This window comes from Cibotium barometz, chromosome 46 (genome assembly GCF_041138505.1).
Source record: "Cibotium barometz isolate CiBa-2024 chromosome 46, ASM4113850v1, whole genome shotgun sequence".
NCBI classification, from domain to species: domain Eukaryota; kingdom Viridiplantae; phylum Streptophyta; class Polypodiopsida; order Cyatheales; family Cibotiaceae; genus Cibotium; species Cibotium barometz.
In genome coordinates this window covers 1991469-2007500 of record NC_141091.1, presented here as the reverse complement: position 1 = coordinate 2007500, position 16032 = coordinate 1991469, and the positions used below count along the sequence as shown (strand labels likewise).

Genomic DNA, 16032 nt, shown 5'->3' with positions numbered 1-16032 from the left:
CATGAAAAATATGAGTAATCACCATGTAAACATGATGCCTAAGTGTGTTTAGTCTCTCACCAAGAGAATGGAAATAGCCTTCCACAAGCCAAGAGAGAAGCCATGAGCTCCAAGAAACATAAGTTTCCATTTCTAAAAATGATCATCAAAAGTTACAACCATGGTCCAAGTCCCCTCTTTTATACATGGACTTGTCCCATTATTAACCCTATTGAATAAAGTTCCTACTTTATTACAAACCATCCCTTCCCAAAGATTTTGTCCTCAAAATCAATAACATGTACAATCTCAAAGTACGAGACTCTAATGTAATCAATGGGAAGTGGTTAAGAGTTCTCAAGTACATCCAAAGCACATATACAATGAAAATCCGGATGTATACAAGTCCACAAAGCTTCAAGCCCAAAGTGTATGAGTGGGACTGTTATGACAGCCCTTCTAGTCGATGAAGACCCTTGAAAATCCTTCATTTAGACTCCATATATTGGGCTGAAAATGATATGTACACTCAGCCATATGTAGCCCACATCATAATCTTTCATTAGGATACGCCATGAAGCTTGTTGGAGTAGAAAAATAGGCCCAATAGTAGACCTTCCCAAAGCTGTCCAGAAATTACAGCATGTATACTTCTCCTCATATTACCCAATTTGCTCAAGTAAACCATACCACTTGGTCACGGAAAGTCATCCACAAGTAAGCCATGTTGTTGGACATACTCCAATGATTGCCAAGTAGCCTCATCCATGGGTAATTGCTTCCATTTGACAAGGTATTCATCAATATTCCGATTCCTCAACTCTCTTGTCCTCTTGCCAATAACCCTCTCCGGCTCATAAATGATCTCACCTTGCGAAAGGATCCATCCTTCTTCTTCACCAAGAGAACGGGAGATGCAAATGGAGATTGTGAAGGTTGAATAAGACCCACAGCAAGCAAATCTTGCACTTGCTTAGCCACTTCCTCTCTTTCTACCTTAGACAAACGGTAAGGAGGCTTGTTGACAACCTTTGCATTCGGTTCAAGTACTATGGCATGGTCAATCTCCCTCTTAGGTGGTAGACTCTTTGGCACTTGCAAAATATCTTCATACTCCTTAAGAAGAGTTGCCATTTCCTCATCTATGTGCTGTCCACTGCCTTCCATCCCCTCTTGGGTAACATGTAACACATAGATAGTGCCAAAAGCCTTAATCTCTTTTTTGAGTCGCCTTGGAGTGATCAAAGAGAGCTTCTTAGGTGCATTTGCAGCAAGTACCACTTGTTGCCCATGATGTAGAAAGCTCATGAAACCTTGTTGAAGGTTCATGTGAATGTCACCAAGTGAAGCCAACCAATCACACCCCATGATAATGTCGATGGGACCCATATCCAAAACCACCAAATCACCTTCCCAAGTGTATGAAGAGGATAAAACCACTTTTGTAGAAGGGCAAACCAAGCTAGTCTTCTCACTTTCCCCATTTGCCACTTGCACTTGGAACGTTGTAGGTGTCTTCTTTGTGTTGAGTTTGAGAGAGTTGATGGATTTAGAGTTGATGAAGCTATGAGTGCTCCCGGAATCCACAAGAATATGTGCAACCCTCCCATTGATGGTCCCCACCAACCTTAGTGTGCTTGGGTTCTTGCAACCCGCCAACAACTCTTGTGAGATAGAGCATATGCAAGCTGAAATTTCTGCATTGGTAGGCATGTCTCCGTCCACAAGGCTTTCCTTAACTCCACCTCCTGGATCAAACGGAAACTCACCATCCTCCGTGATGAAAGAATGGTCTTCAAGTGACTCCTCATGTGCTTCTTCATTGCAATCCTCCCATTCCTCAATGTCATGAGAGTCATCCTTGTTCTCTTCCTCATCCATGAGGATCATAGTGGCCACAATCTTCTTTGATTTGCACACATGCCCGGGTGACCACCTCTCTTTGCACTTGAAACATAGCCCTTTGCTTCTCAACTCCTCAATCTTTGGATCATCCATTCTTTGAGTCTTCTTGAAGGGTTGAAAGGGCTTCTTCTTCATGAAGTCACTACTCTTTTTGGCATCAAATTAATGTATCCCATTCTTTGGCTGTCCACCCCCAAATGATGTAGGAGTTCTTGGATTAGAGGATGGTAATGTAGAGGTAGGACCTTTCCCAAAATTGTAAGAAGTAGTGGTTGGTTTGAGTGTGTCTTTGGTGAAGGTCATGGGCTGAGACCTCTTGTACTTTGGCTCATAGAGTTCGGCTAACCTCATAGCTTCTTTGAGAGAGCTAGGCCTTTGAGCCGACACATCCGCCTTGATGAAGTGTTCAAGCCCATGCACAAACTTTTTCATCTTCATGTCTTCACTCAAGCCTTCCACGTACATTGAAAGCTTCAAAAATCTCTTGATGTAACCTCTCACCATCATCCCCTTTTGAGAAAGCTCATACCATTCTTCATGGTATCGGTCAAGCACTAAGGGTGAAATGAAGGCCAAGTTCATCTCCCGCTTCAATCCTTCCCAAGTTGATGGCGTGTTCCCTTGTTTGACCAAGTGCCTCCACCATTGATGAGCATAATCTTCAAGATGTAAGGAGAAAAATTGTACCATATCACGCTCACTTTTTGGGTAAAGTTGGAAATAGGTGTCAAGCTTGGTAGCCCACTCCTCCAACTCTTGCGGAGATGACCCGTCACCTTTGAACTTTGATAGTGAGATTTTGTCTTTGACATCCTTGGAAGATATGTGGGATGGGTTATCATGTTGGGTAGAGAGCTTGAATCTTTGCATCTTCGAGTATGACTCCATAAATTGTGCAAAGTTTTTGTAATCCCTCTTGATGATATTCGACAATTCCATCCACTTCTCGTGAGCATCCCTTTGTCTTTGGGCAAAGGACATTTGATTCCAATCGAGTGCAATCTCCTCATCATTCACAAACACCTCATCCTCTTCCCTTGAATGCATTGCCCTAGAAAAGGTAGGACCCTTTGATGCATTGAGGTGAGACAAACCCGAATGAAAAGAAGGAGGAAACATGTCCTTGACAAGAGGTCTCCGTGCATCCGCCATGAATCCCCGAGTGGATGCTCCCAATGGATCCTCTTGTACGGCCTTCATGGAATCCTCATTCAAGATGCCCTTGCCTTTTCTTTGCTGATAGTCACCATAATTCCCATGCTTTTCTTGTGCTTGAGACTTCCCAAACTTGTCCTCCATCACACCAATCCGTGAGGATAATGTTTCAAAATGAGAATCAAGCTTGGAGTCTAAGGTCTCCAACCGTTGTACAAGCATTTGCATGAGGGTGTCATGGTTAACCGCCGCTTGTGTCCCTTGAGAAATTTGATTATGTACATTGCCCCCATTGTCTTCATTGATGAATGCATCCCTTACATCCATATTACCTTCCATGTCCTCATCACCAATGATCATTTCTTGCACAACATCCCCACCCTTGCGTGGTCTTCCCTTCGGCATAGTGAAGAAATGCAAGATGTTGGTAGAATGCCCAAATGATGTCGGAATTGGACAAAAGAAGGTTCTATGGATAGGTAATGGTGTCTACTATCCTCCCAAATGAACACAGTAAGAATTAGGTGTGGGCAAGTACTCTCTGTTTTAGGGTTTGTGCGGGACAACTGAAAGTAGTAATTTGGCTCTAAAACGCAAAATATATGTCGAAATTAGGATTTTGACGGCTCTATAAAAAGCTAACGGCAGATAGAACCTACCCCTAAAAGCATTTTGATTCAGTCAAAGTGGAAGTATATTCTGTTTGACTTTGACCAAAAAGTCAACATGACTACTTTGACCGAGATTGTGATATCCGATTAAGGGGTTCTATGGCTCATTTGAAAACTCTCAAGGAGTAGAATAGAGTCGTGTAATCACTCGGACCTAATCCCAAAAATCCTAGGATTGAATTAGAGTTTTGTAAAATCCCAGAAATTCTCAAAATTCGGTCCCAAAGCTCAATCCGGCTACAAATGATTGGTGTTTCTCCCCTTGGTAGTTGTGAATAACTCTTCAAGTGTATCCATGGGGTAAATCTCCAATCAATAAGCTTGTTTGGCTCCCTTGTTGGAAAAATTCCGCCAGAGTCTCCTTTGTAATTGGAACCAAATCTCAAATGAAAATGCAACTTCTCAAATCACAATGCAATACTCTTTGTATCCCACAATGTCATGAAAGATCATATGCACTCTTTGTCCATCAAAGCATTTGCAATATCCACACAATATGACGGAAAAGGGACCCCATTGCCCAAATGCATCCACAAAGTCGATGGTGAGGATTGTTGAGGACGCGCGTTGAAGCTTGCCGATCTCCCGGCCAAGCTCTTCTCACCCCTTCACCGAGTTTTCCTCCAAGGTGAAGATTGAGGCCATTTCTTCACACCGGTGTACCTAATCCTCCTTTGTACCGCTTTACCAAGCAATCACGGCACAAAGAGTTCAAGCCATTCTCCCCTTGGCCTCTCCAATCAATGCCACGGTACCCTCACACATTGCTAGATTCTATAGAAACTTGAAGTGGTAGCAATGGTGAGTGTAGGTACAAAATGATGTGGATAATATCAAATGATAGAACAAGTTTGTTGGCTTACAAGTATTGAGCATGACTCATGCCCTTTTACAATTTAGAACTCATCAATAAAGCACGGACTCATGCCTCAATCCATCATCCAAAAGCTCCAACACAAACCAACAATTCACAATGCCCTCACCATGGCATTTGCATAAGCATTTGTTAACCACAATCAAGGCATTTGCAATTGCATTCCAACAATCCCTTTCACATCATATTGACAAATGCATTTATCCAAAACTTATGCTCTCTTATGCCCATGTGTAAAACATAGCATTGGCATGGCTATGTATAACATCCATAGTGTCCATATGGCATCAAGATGAGCATAAGAGACTCCAAAAACATTGCATAAACTTGCTATTCCATCAATGGCATGCCAAATGAGACAATGAAGAAAATCCCCCAAAATGTAATCTATGAATTGGCCAAGCTCATGTGGAATCAATTCCTTTCACCATTGCCATCAATAATGCATGGAGAAGCAATATTGGCATGTGAATGGTCAAGCTTTAATGGTTAATTTCTGAAAATTAGGGGAGTTTGAATGTGTCCAACCCTAATCCATTCCCAAGCTCCACCAAATGCTTCAAACTTGCAAGAAATTGATCAAACCACTCACCAATGTCATCCGGAAAGCTTCAATGGTAGAAAATGTTGAAGAAGCCTCTTGTTGAAGAAAAACGTAGCCTCTTTTTGCTCCCTGATTTGCAGCCAAAGAACACCATTTCTCCCTCTCCATTGGCCATGAAATGCTCCCCAAAATCTCACCAAAAAGGGCTAAAACACTTAGCAATCCTTCATGAAGCTTGTGGCTAAGCTTCATAGCTTGGAGAAGGCATGGAAGAGGCGATGAAAATCAACGAAAATCAGCCCCAAAATTCAACGTGGAAGTGAAAATTCAGCCCCATTGCTAGTCTCCATGCTCATTGAGAGAAGAAATCACCATAATATGATGCTTGCAACCATCTATGTTGAGTAGAACTTGGCAATGAAAGCTCAACTTTCAGCCATGGAGAAAGGTTCACAAGCTCCCAAATCTTGAGAAAAAATTTGAAGAAAGAGGCTCAAATGAAAGATCTCAAGAAGCTCTACAAAAACCCTAAGGTTTGGCATCAAAACGGATAAAGGAAGAGCATCCCATGGCTATGGAAAGCTTGAGGAAGAAGAAGATGATTACTAAACGTGATTAACAAAAAAGTTAATTGCAATTAGTCACTTGCCTTAAGTTTTGGCCCGACTGCCACAAATTTTTGATCCAGAGGTCCAAAATTTGATCCCAAAATGACAAAATTGACCAAAATCACTCAAAATTCAAGCAATTTTCATGAAATGCTCACCATCTCCATGAGATTAAGCAAGATTAGAGAAGATTTGTCAAGAATCACCCAAGGATTACAAGAAAATGAGAAAAAAAATTAAAAGAAACTCAAATTTTCAAGCAAATTTTCCCAACAACCCATGCATGCCCATGATCAAAATCAAGAGCTCTGATACCAATTGGAATGAAGGGATGTAATGCATGAAAAATGAGTAATCACCATGTAAACATGATGCCTAAGTGTGTTTAGTCTCTCACCAAGAGAATGGAAATAGCCTTCCACAAGCCAAGAGAGAAGATGAGCTCTAAGAAACATAAGTTTCCATTTCTAAAAATGATCATCAAAAGTTACAACCATGGTCCAAGTCCCCTCTTTTATACATGGACTTGTCCCATTATTAACCCTATTGAATAAAGTTCCTACTTTATTACAGCATGTGCATGTGTGTGTGTGTGTGAGAGAGAGAGAGAGAGAGAGAGATAGTTGTAGAGAGGGAATAGTTCTTTCCTAGAACCTTGGTCTGTCACAGCAATGCGCGGGTGCAATACTAGTATATAATCAATGAAAGATATGAGAAAGATATGAAGCTTTTCTAATTTCAAGTTTTCAAAAGGTTCGAAAGATTTTGAAAACTCAAAGGCTTTCAAGAAATATTATTCTATGATTTTGAAAAAGATTTTATGATGACTTTCAAGGTGCATCATTATTTATTATTTGTATTTCTAAATCTTTCACTTGTAATGTTATTGCCCACCTCTTGTTATCAATCTCTTTCCGTCCATCTACCTGGAGATCCAAATTTTGCACCCCCTCATGACACGCAAGAGATGGAAACCAAAAAAAAATAAACATGCTGTCTATGTACACAGACGACAGCGGATGTATTTTAAGGTATTCTCAATTTGTCAGATGTGCTTGGCAGCCATGGGCAGATACTTAGCACAAGCGCTTGGCCATCGCCATTTGGCAAGCCATGTGCAGAAGCGTTGCACAAGTGCTTGGACCATGGTATTGCTCAACCACGGAGAACCACACACATGCAAAGGTTTGACAGAAGTATGCTTCAAATGTAGAAGATCTAGAAAAATCTAAGTCCTCTAAGTAATAGAAGAGTTGACTTCTACCAAGCGACACCTCGACTCAATTTCAAAACTGAGTTTTTAACACCAAGGATTCCATCGTCATGTTTGCTACAGTTAGCTTTCAGGAAAGAAAAGGAAGGATACGTTACAATTCCAAATACACAAAAGTTGATGCAGTAAGACACTAATCAAGTACACGGCCTCCATGAGACACATTCGTCGAGTAGACAAATGGTGTTCAAAGCATGCTGTGTAAGCTTCCAAGAAGCCAAGTTTTACACAGACAACTCAAACATATGGTACAAAAAGTTTTGCTCTATGCCGTGGCTTTGAGAGAGCCACAGCATAGAGCCACATTCAGTTGCAATGAAGACTTGGGATACTGCAGTTCACATTCTCACTGATTTCTGGTGTCGGATGACTACTACAGTTCAGCAACTGTTGCGAGTTGCTGCACTCTTCATACCTAAAGCATGTTACAAGGTGGCCAATCACCATGCCAACAGCCTGCATGAAGGAGTACATGATAGTTGGGCCAACAAAACGGAAGCCCCGTTTTATCAGGGCTTTACTAAGCAGCTCAGACTTTGGTGTTTTTACAGGCACTTGCATTGGTAGCCGATACTTGCTGACAATAGTCTTATTATTCACAAAGGCCCATAAATATTTGTCAAAGGATCCAAATTCATCTGTGATCTGAACCCATCAATATAGTGTCAGTTGAGGTAAAAACTACAAGTTCTGTGGAGATGTCAGTAGGAAAGAGGAAGAAGCTTACAGCAAGTTTATTTGTATGTGATAGTATGGACGTGCTTCAACAAACTGAAGAGGCATGAGTGCAGAGTCGTACCTTTAAGACCTGAACTGCATTTTCAACAACTCCCCGAAGTTTTCCTTTATGTTGCATTATGCTGGCATTGGCCCTCAAAGATTGAAGTTTATTTTCATCAAACTTCGCAATGACTGCTGGGTCAAAACCAGCAAATAAGCTTCTGCAGATTGCAAAGGTAAAACAGTCAAAAACAGAGCTCATCACTGTACACTGTATAGAACTTGCAGCTCGTGAAACCCTATCAACAAAGAAATGTCTTCAAATGGAGGAAAAATCATTAATGACTGGATTGCAAACATGGCAGATAAGCGAAAGCGCACCTGTATTGTTCCCGTTTCTCAAAAACAGTGTGCCAAGAAACCTCTGCTTGCACCGCAACCAGCACCAGCATTTCAAAAAGCTTTCTGATTTGCATACATAAATAGACGATGAACTCACAGAATGCCACTCAACAATGGGAAAACTTTATTATAGGGGTGTTACAGCACTACACATGGACAAAATAAATTACCTGTCATCATGGACAGGAACGCCCCATTCCTCATCATGATACAACACATGAGCCGGTCCTGCACAATAAGGCATCTTTTAGCTTAAGAGACATTCAGTGTTAAAAAATCCAACAAAGAAGAGATCCTGCATAAGGTGAGTTCAGTGTACATAAATCTAAATATGCTTCTACGCTTCTACCCAGGGATGTTCAAAACTTCACATACCATGAATTTTTTTTTAATGCAATTTTGTGCCAGGCATGAACGTGGAAATTCAACCTCCTTACACATTAAGGTAACTGAGCGTGTTGCAGAAAATTCAATAAAGCCATAGCACTCTAATAATACTTAAACAGTCTAAATGAAAGGCTCAGCAGACCTTCAGAATCAATCACACACAAATGTTTTGCCATCCAGTTCAAACATGGATCTTGAACTTGTTGTAAACAGTAGGCAAAATTTTGATGAAGACACATTGTAAGCATCATACATTCAACAAGGGCTCACTCAGGCATACAGTCTTGGCTCCAAAAAAAAATATTAAGATCTGAGTCCCAAAAATGTGGTGATTTTACCGCTTGTAAAAGGCTAGATGCGTGCATTGGCTTTTGCTTCGGTAAGCAACCTAAGGACCTCACTTCCTGTAACATTTATACTTTCATTACCATTAAGCTGAAAACTACATCTAGCATTGCAAAATTGTACACCTAGGACAAGATTCTCATACAAGGGAGTCAGAGCATCCTTCCAGAACTCAGCCCCCACCTACATGGAGTGAGCTCATTGACCAAAAAGTGTTCTTTGCCTCCGCCCATATATACAGGATCTGCGGATAGGTGAGGCATAGGCCTACCGTTATTGCCGAGTCATGGAAGCGGTGCAAACGATGCACTCCGCCGGTCCCTGCTGGATTCCAACCTTTGACCCCAGCCAATCAAGGTGTGGATGCTAACTACTTGTGGCCCACGCAACTTTGTTATATATGTTGATATACAGTTACACTTAACAATATCTGTCCGTGAAAGAGGGGTCAGACAAGTCCTCATGGCTGCCTCTGTTTAGGCCAGACTTGTTGCCTTGGCACTTCAAATGTCTGTGAGCGGTTGTGAAGCACCCCTAACTAACTTCACATTGAAATAAAGTGGAAATGTGCATTATAGCCTGCAATATGATTCTCATATTTTGAAAGATGTATACTTCTGTCCCCACTCACTCTGTCATCGACTAGGCAATGGAGGAGGCTGACACTTCAGTTTTGTAAATATGGCTTTCGAATGCTCAATAAAGAAAAAGCTTACAACCAAAGACGTAAGTACGTAAGTTCTACCTAGAGGCTAGCATTGCAGATGCATTGGTACGTAGATGCAGAAAAACAGCAACCCCCCCCCCCTCTCTTCCCCTTCCCCTTTCAAAAAACAAAAGAAGGGCATTCTATATTTTAGCCTTGAAGGTCCAAAATGGGAAGGCGCAAGCGGCTTTCCCCGCATGGAAATATGCTCCTGGAAATGTGCTCAAGGAGAATGACTCAACATTTCTGCAAAACAACATATGCTTTTTCCCTAAGTGTGGCAACATTTCATCTCCTTAACTGTGGCAATATTTCATCCTACCTGTGCAGTACAACTCCACAGAAGAATGCTACAGTGCACTTCAGATACATAGAGTAACGAGCATGGTTTTCCCTTGGAAAAACCACAGCTGCACACTTCATAAGCAAGGGTAGGAAAGTATTGCTTTCTGGAAAAATGCTCCTCTTAATACCCCGAGTTTTAGTGCATTTTGTGATAACGCATGCAGTGGAGGTTCTTTAACCTCTGGCATACGAACGCCACTGCCGAAAAGGAGCAGAGGTTACCTAAGCGCTTAATCAGCACTGAGGAGACAGTTCACAGAAAAACGGAAAACTTTCTTCGCTTGGAAAATATTCTGATAAAAGCTGCGGTGAGCAGGAAAAGAGTGCTTACCGCTCTGAGATGTGATCCAGCCGCAACGTTTCTTCTGGTTATGTAGAGAAGAGGGGCCAGCTAAACCCTCCGGCACGATTCTGCCAACCTTGGGGCTGCCGATGCCTTGTTTCTGCCTGGATCTGGCTATGATCTGCTGCCTCTGCTCGGTGCTTCGATTCATCCTCACTTTCGGCTGCTGCTGTGCTGCTAAAGAGCTTTTGCCCAAGCTCGCGCCCGGATATGCTTGCCGGCTGCATTCTGTCGCATCACGAAGAGCCTCCTCGCCCTCTCCGCCTGCAGCTTTCTCTACACAATCAGACTTTGCCTTTTTCTCATCCGCGCAAGAAGGCACGTCTTCGCTTTTCTCGTGCAAACATATTGAGTTTAGGGTTACGGTCAGGGTTAGGGTTACTTGCTCTGCAGCAGGCTCCGGTAGCTCCTTTGCCTGCGGTACCTTGCCGGCCCCGGCCACCGGCTTGGTGGAGCCTTTTCGCGGCAAGCTACGCGCTGTGTAGCCTGCAGGCCTTAAGACCGAGCTGCGCTCTGCTGGCTGAGAGCTCCTTGCGCGCAATCGGGAAGCTGCAGCAGCAGACATTGACACTTTCGTCCCTAGCTTTCTGTGCAAGTTTTCTCTACTTCAATTTTCCCGTTTAGTTGGAGGAGAAGCTCTTGCGGCGCTAGGATGATATGGTGGAAACGAGCCAGAAGGCATACTCGGGGGAAAGAAGCTCCGCTCAGAAGGAAGAGTTGAAATCTACGACAATGGCAAAGATAGAGAGAAAGAAGAGGTGAGGGAGGAGAGAAAGGAAGGGGGAAGCAGGGTAGCGACCAGCAAAAGGCATCGTCTGCTCTGCCTGCAAGGAAAACGCTCACGCACAGAGACAGAGAGAGAGAGAGAGAGAGAGAGAGAGAGAGAGCAGAGCGAGAGAGCGCGTGGAATCGTGAATGGCTTCGCCCACCTGTCAGTCAGGCCTCCAGAGACGTCTCGCCTGCTCAACAGGTTCCGCCGGTCATCGCGTGCATTGAATGCCGCCCCTCCCCCTTCCCCGAGACCGTTTTCCTTGAGCATCCCTCTAAAAATACTTTGATTTTGGGGGGTGTGTGGGTCTATTTGAATTTGAAAAAAGAGAGCTTGAGGAGGGTCCCTGCCTACGCCTAGGCATTGGGAGGACCCTTTTCCCATGGGCCTTAAAGCTTTTTGCTTCTTCTATGCATTATATATTCTATGCCTAGTACAAGTGCTTTTTTTTGCAAGAAGAGCTCTAGAGGGCAATCGCCTCGTGATCGCTACGCAAGGCGGCCAATTGTAGCATCCCGCTTATTGTGAAAGGGGGGTCTTCAGTCATGCTACAAACCCATCGATAGTAAGGGGCCATCCAAACCCACTCCCCCTATTGTTGTGTATGAAAGCAAGGAATGTTGTGCAACGAACCGCCTTAGAGCCCTTTCCCACGATACATACTCGAAAATCATTCAACTTTATTTCGAAAGTTGGATACAAAGCTAGATGGAGTCCTCAATATGTGCCTACGTGTTGTTTTCAAATTTAATTTATTAATATGGAATATTCGAAAGTATCTTCGTGTTATTTTGCGCATGCTTTGGTTGTTATAGTCGGCCGCATGCATTACGCGTGTCAAGGTGTATTGTGTTATAGTCGGCCGCATGCATTACGCGTGTCAAGGTGCATGGAGTACGCATGTCAAGACTGGGTGTGGAGTACGCGTGTGTAGGTTGGGTGCTAGGAGCTTCTGGACGAATGTTTGCAGGCTCTATGCTGGGAGCTTCTGGGTGAATGTTTGTGTGGAGCTCGTGCAGTGCTCCGCTTATGGCGGTTTGTGTGCCAACTGGATGTCAACCCTGTAGAGCCATACATAAATTCCTCTGAAGAGAAAACTGCAGAGTTTCTCAAAGCCATCAGCGAGGGAGATGAGTTCATCTCAGTGCCACCAAAGCTTGACCTCAGTAGAGAAGCCTTTGTCTGAATCTTGCAGTTTGCTTTCCTTGAAACATCCGCTAGATACTGATGTACATAAATAAAACTTCTAGTGGATCAATAAAATGAAGTTTGCGTTCATGTTCATGATTTTTGTTTTTTAATTTCCGTTATTTCTTATAAAGTGTTATGTGCTCATTAATGCCCACGCCAGTGGGCATTAATGAGCACTAGTCACAAAATCTCAATATGCACTGCAAATATATCTCAATTTCTTGACAAACTAAGACTCTTTACAGACTATCCTACCATGGGCGAGGAGTGTCACGACAACACACCCCACTCATCATCCAATTTTGTCATGAACTGTAGCTTTTTGCTTGGGCGCAATGAGTCTGTAAAGACTCTAATAGTTTCCCTTAAACTTGACAACCCTAGCTTGAGAGTACTAATTATTTCATGACAAAAAAATGTGTGTGATAGTGCTTCCAAATGAGAAAGTTGTGAAGAAGATCTAGGCTTGCTTCTTCAAGTATATGAAAGGTATATACTCATCACCACGAGTTGTGAAGAAGATCTAAGCTTGCTTCTTCAAGTATGTGCAAGGTATATACTTGTCTTGTAACCACATGTTTGTCCCAAAACTTCATTTACTACTTCTTTAAAGGAGGTGACAAATGAAATTCTCACATGGAAACAAGCCCCCAATCTTCTTTGCATGGGCAAGGGCTCTTACTAGCTTTTGTAAATTATGGAAGATGCTTTCAACAAATCACTATCATAACTTTTTCTATGTCAATGCATAAAGACATGGGGCTATAGATATAACGAGGTTGCATCAAAAGACAAGTATTATTTTGGGCTTTACATTTCCTTTCTTACAATAGAAAAGGATATTTCTAAAAAAGGCATTGGGCCTTTTTGTGGTTGAAGCCACTATTACGGCTCAACTAGTGTTGAATAACATGTGAATTCCTTTTATTGAAACATTTCCCCTAAAAATGATTCAAACCCAATATATAGCTAAGCATTTGTCAAATTTCTTGCATAAGTTGCTTTTTGGTGGAATCCAATCCTTTTAACTATTGAGAAACAGCTTTTCAAGGTTTCAAGTCATTTCACAGAATCGGGCTAGACTCAACAGGATCTTCTTTCCCCCCCTGATTTTTCCAAGCCCGTTCCCTTGGCTATGGTTTCACTAGATAGTACATATGGGCATTGGGAATCTCATTAATACATTCATCTGCATCACTAATTAGAAGAGGAGGCATTTGGCTACCTTAAGGGAGTCATAATTACTCATGTTGTTTACCCACACTTGATTGAATTTCTTCACTTTGACATTTAAAGCACTAGGTAGAAATCACATTGCATCAACATCCGTGTGGACAATCACAATGCTTTCTTTTAATTAAATAGTCGGATTCCCCTCGGTCCATACGAATTCAGAGATGAGTGTTCACACCACCTAGGGAGGGTTGCCCCACAAGGGACACCAATATGCACCCATCAGTCATTCGATAATGCTTTGCCTTCATCAAATTGTTCTATGTTCAATGGCACTCGTATCTTGTCAAGTTTTTGAGTAAACTAGGGGAGGCATTGAATCTCATGGAAAACTATTCATGTTTACTAGATTCAAAGGAGCATCTATTGGTCTTTATGAAGATCTATTTTCACCATTAAGTGTGGGTTATGAATATCTAGAGTATATCTTTGTGCATGCCTATCCATCGGCTCTAGGTCTATAAAGACCCTATAATGCCTTACACGCATGGCTCATCCTTGTGGAATGGAAATGAGAAAATCCTTCATTTATAGGTTTATATAATGGTCATCATCAATTGAGGCATGGCTATTTCAATAACCATGCTCGTGTCTTAATTGAATAAGCATCTTCTGAAAGGTAGTCATTAATGTGAAAGCCATCCATATACTAAAAGCATGCTCATCCTAAATTAAGACATGAATGCATCTCTCTCTCTCTCTCTCTCTCTCTCTCTCTCTCTCTCTCTCTCTCACACACACACACACACACACATATATATATTGTAATATGAATTGAAAATCACATAATAAGACGAGGACATGCAAGGCATTGTTGAAAATGATACATCTTTTTGTGAGAATACACAATAGTAGAAGTAGAATCAACACAACTTAAAGCACTAAATTGCAGAAAGGAGTGGAGAGTAAAAAATATTATTGCTTGCAAACTAGTGGCACATCTACCTATCTGTATGCTTTGGATGAGGAGCTTTGATGGCGATCTAGATAGACTCAAGAGTGATTGAACACAATGAGCTCCATGATGAGCTAAGGCTGTTGTGGCACATCTACCTATCTGTATGCTTTGGACGAGGAGCTTTGATGGCGATCTAGATAGACTCAAGAGTGATTGAACACAATGAGCTCCATGATGAGCTAAGGCTGTTTAGACCCTCAATCGAGCTAAGGCTGTTTAGACCCTCAATCGAGCCCCATAATTTGAGCACAGTGTGTCCTCAGTTTGTTGCACTCACTAATGTGATCACTTAGCCTACAACACAAGCATGCATTCTACTTGGCAGAGTGCCAAGTCTACATAATCCATCTCCTAACCACTTGGCTACCACCATCCAATGTCTAAATCGAGAACTCACCACAACGGCTACTCCTTATCTGGGGGGGGTTACATTATAGAGCACATCTTTCACCTATAGAAATGACACAAGGGTGGAGCATGAGCAAATGCTTATCCAACACTTTTCTTATTGAGCAAATTCTTATCTGACAATTTTCCTATTGGGGCTAATAAATCCATGAGTACTTGCTTTTAGATACATTGAAAGAAATCCCTTTATGGTTTTAAAAATAGAGTGAGTACTTTCCTTGTTGAAAAATGCACCCCAAACCACAAAGTCACAATATAAAGACAAGACTAAAGTATGATTTATAGAAAAATGAGTGTGGATGAATATCTTTTGTTGCAAAACTTATGGTAGGAACAAGCATCATGGAATATTTCTTCTCCATCGTAGTCATGTATGATGTTATGCAAATTGCATGCATTCATTTCATGCACTTCATCAATGTTCACATGTGAGATACTATTTTCAAACATATGATTAACCCTTCACAAAGTAGCATTAGATGTCTTAAAATGGATAATTCTTATTTTGATATCAAATTTGAACCTACTCTTTGTAACACTATCTTTACGTCGTGAAATATTAACATTAGATTTGCATATGCAGCTATATTCTAGAAATCTAGTACACAATATATGGGTTTTCTTTCCTAGTCCTTCTAATTTTTTTTAAATATCCTTATAGATATATGTTTTCATAGTTTTATTTTATTTTATCCTTATAGATAAAAAATTATTTTCTTATAGATATATGTTTTCTTTTCTAGTCCCTTATAGATAAATGTTTTCATAGTTTTTGCCTTTGAATTCTAAAACTTGTATAAAGGCCATGGTTTCTATGTTTGTAGCTCTATGTGGATCTTTCTACCTAGATTTTAGGTTCAAGCATATATTGACATATTTGATACATGCTCCCTAATCTACAATTATCTTTTATACCTTTAAAACAATCTTTCAGACCTTTCATAGCCTACTCCTACACCATAAGGTAATACATTAACTCCTACCTATATTGAACCATTAACACTAGTTTTGTTTTTTTAAGCCACTTTACTTACTTTTAAAGACTATTTGTACAAAAACATTCCTCTTTAATCGTAATGTTTCAAAGAGTTTCCTTCTAGGTAAATACGATATTAGTTGAAAACAATATTACCTACCATTTGCAAAATATAGTTTTCCATGGTTATCACTCAGACACTTTTTAGGGGGGAAAAGTTTCAAATTTGATGTTTTTAAA

At 41.3% G+C, this 16032-nt stretch overlaps 1 protein-coding gene across 1 annotated transcript; it reads right to left on the bottom strand.

Moving 5' to 3' along the window:
* Positions 1-7060: 7060 nt before the first annotated feature.
* On the bottom strand, positions 7061-11250 carry LOC147611799 (uncharacterized). The gene is made up of 5 exons (XM_086783638.1): positions 10246-11250; positions 8302-8359; positions 8111-8194; positions 7809-7950; positions 7061-7654 (listed from the first exon to the last, which is right to left on the bottom strand). The coding sequence occupies exons 1-5, from the start codon at positions 10820-10822 to the stop codon at positions 7316-7318; spliced, it is 1200 nt and encodes a 399-aa protein (XP_086639764.1). The 5' UTR covers positions 10823-11250; the 3' UTR covers positions 7061-7315.
* Positions 11251-16032: the final 4782 nt, after the last annotated feature.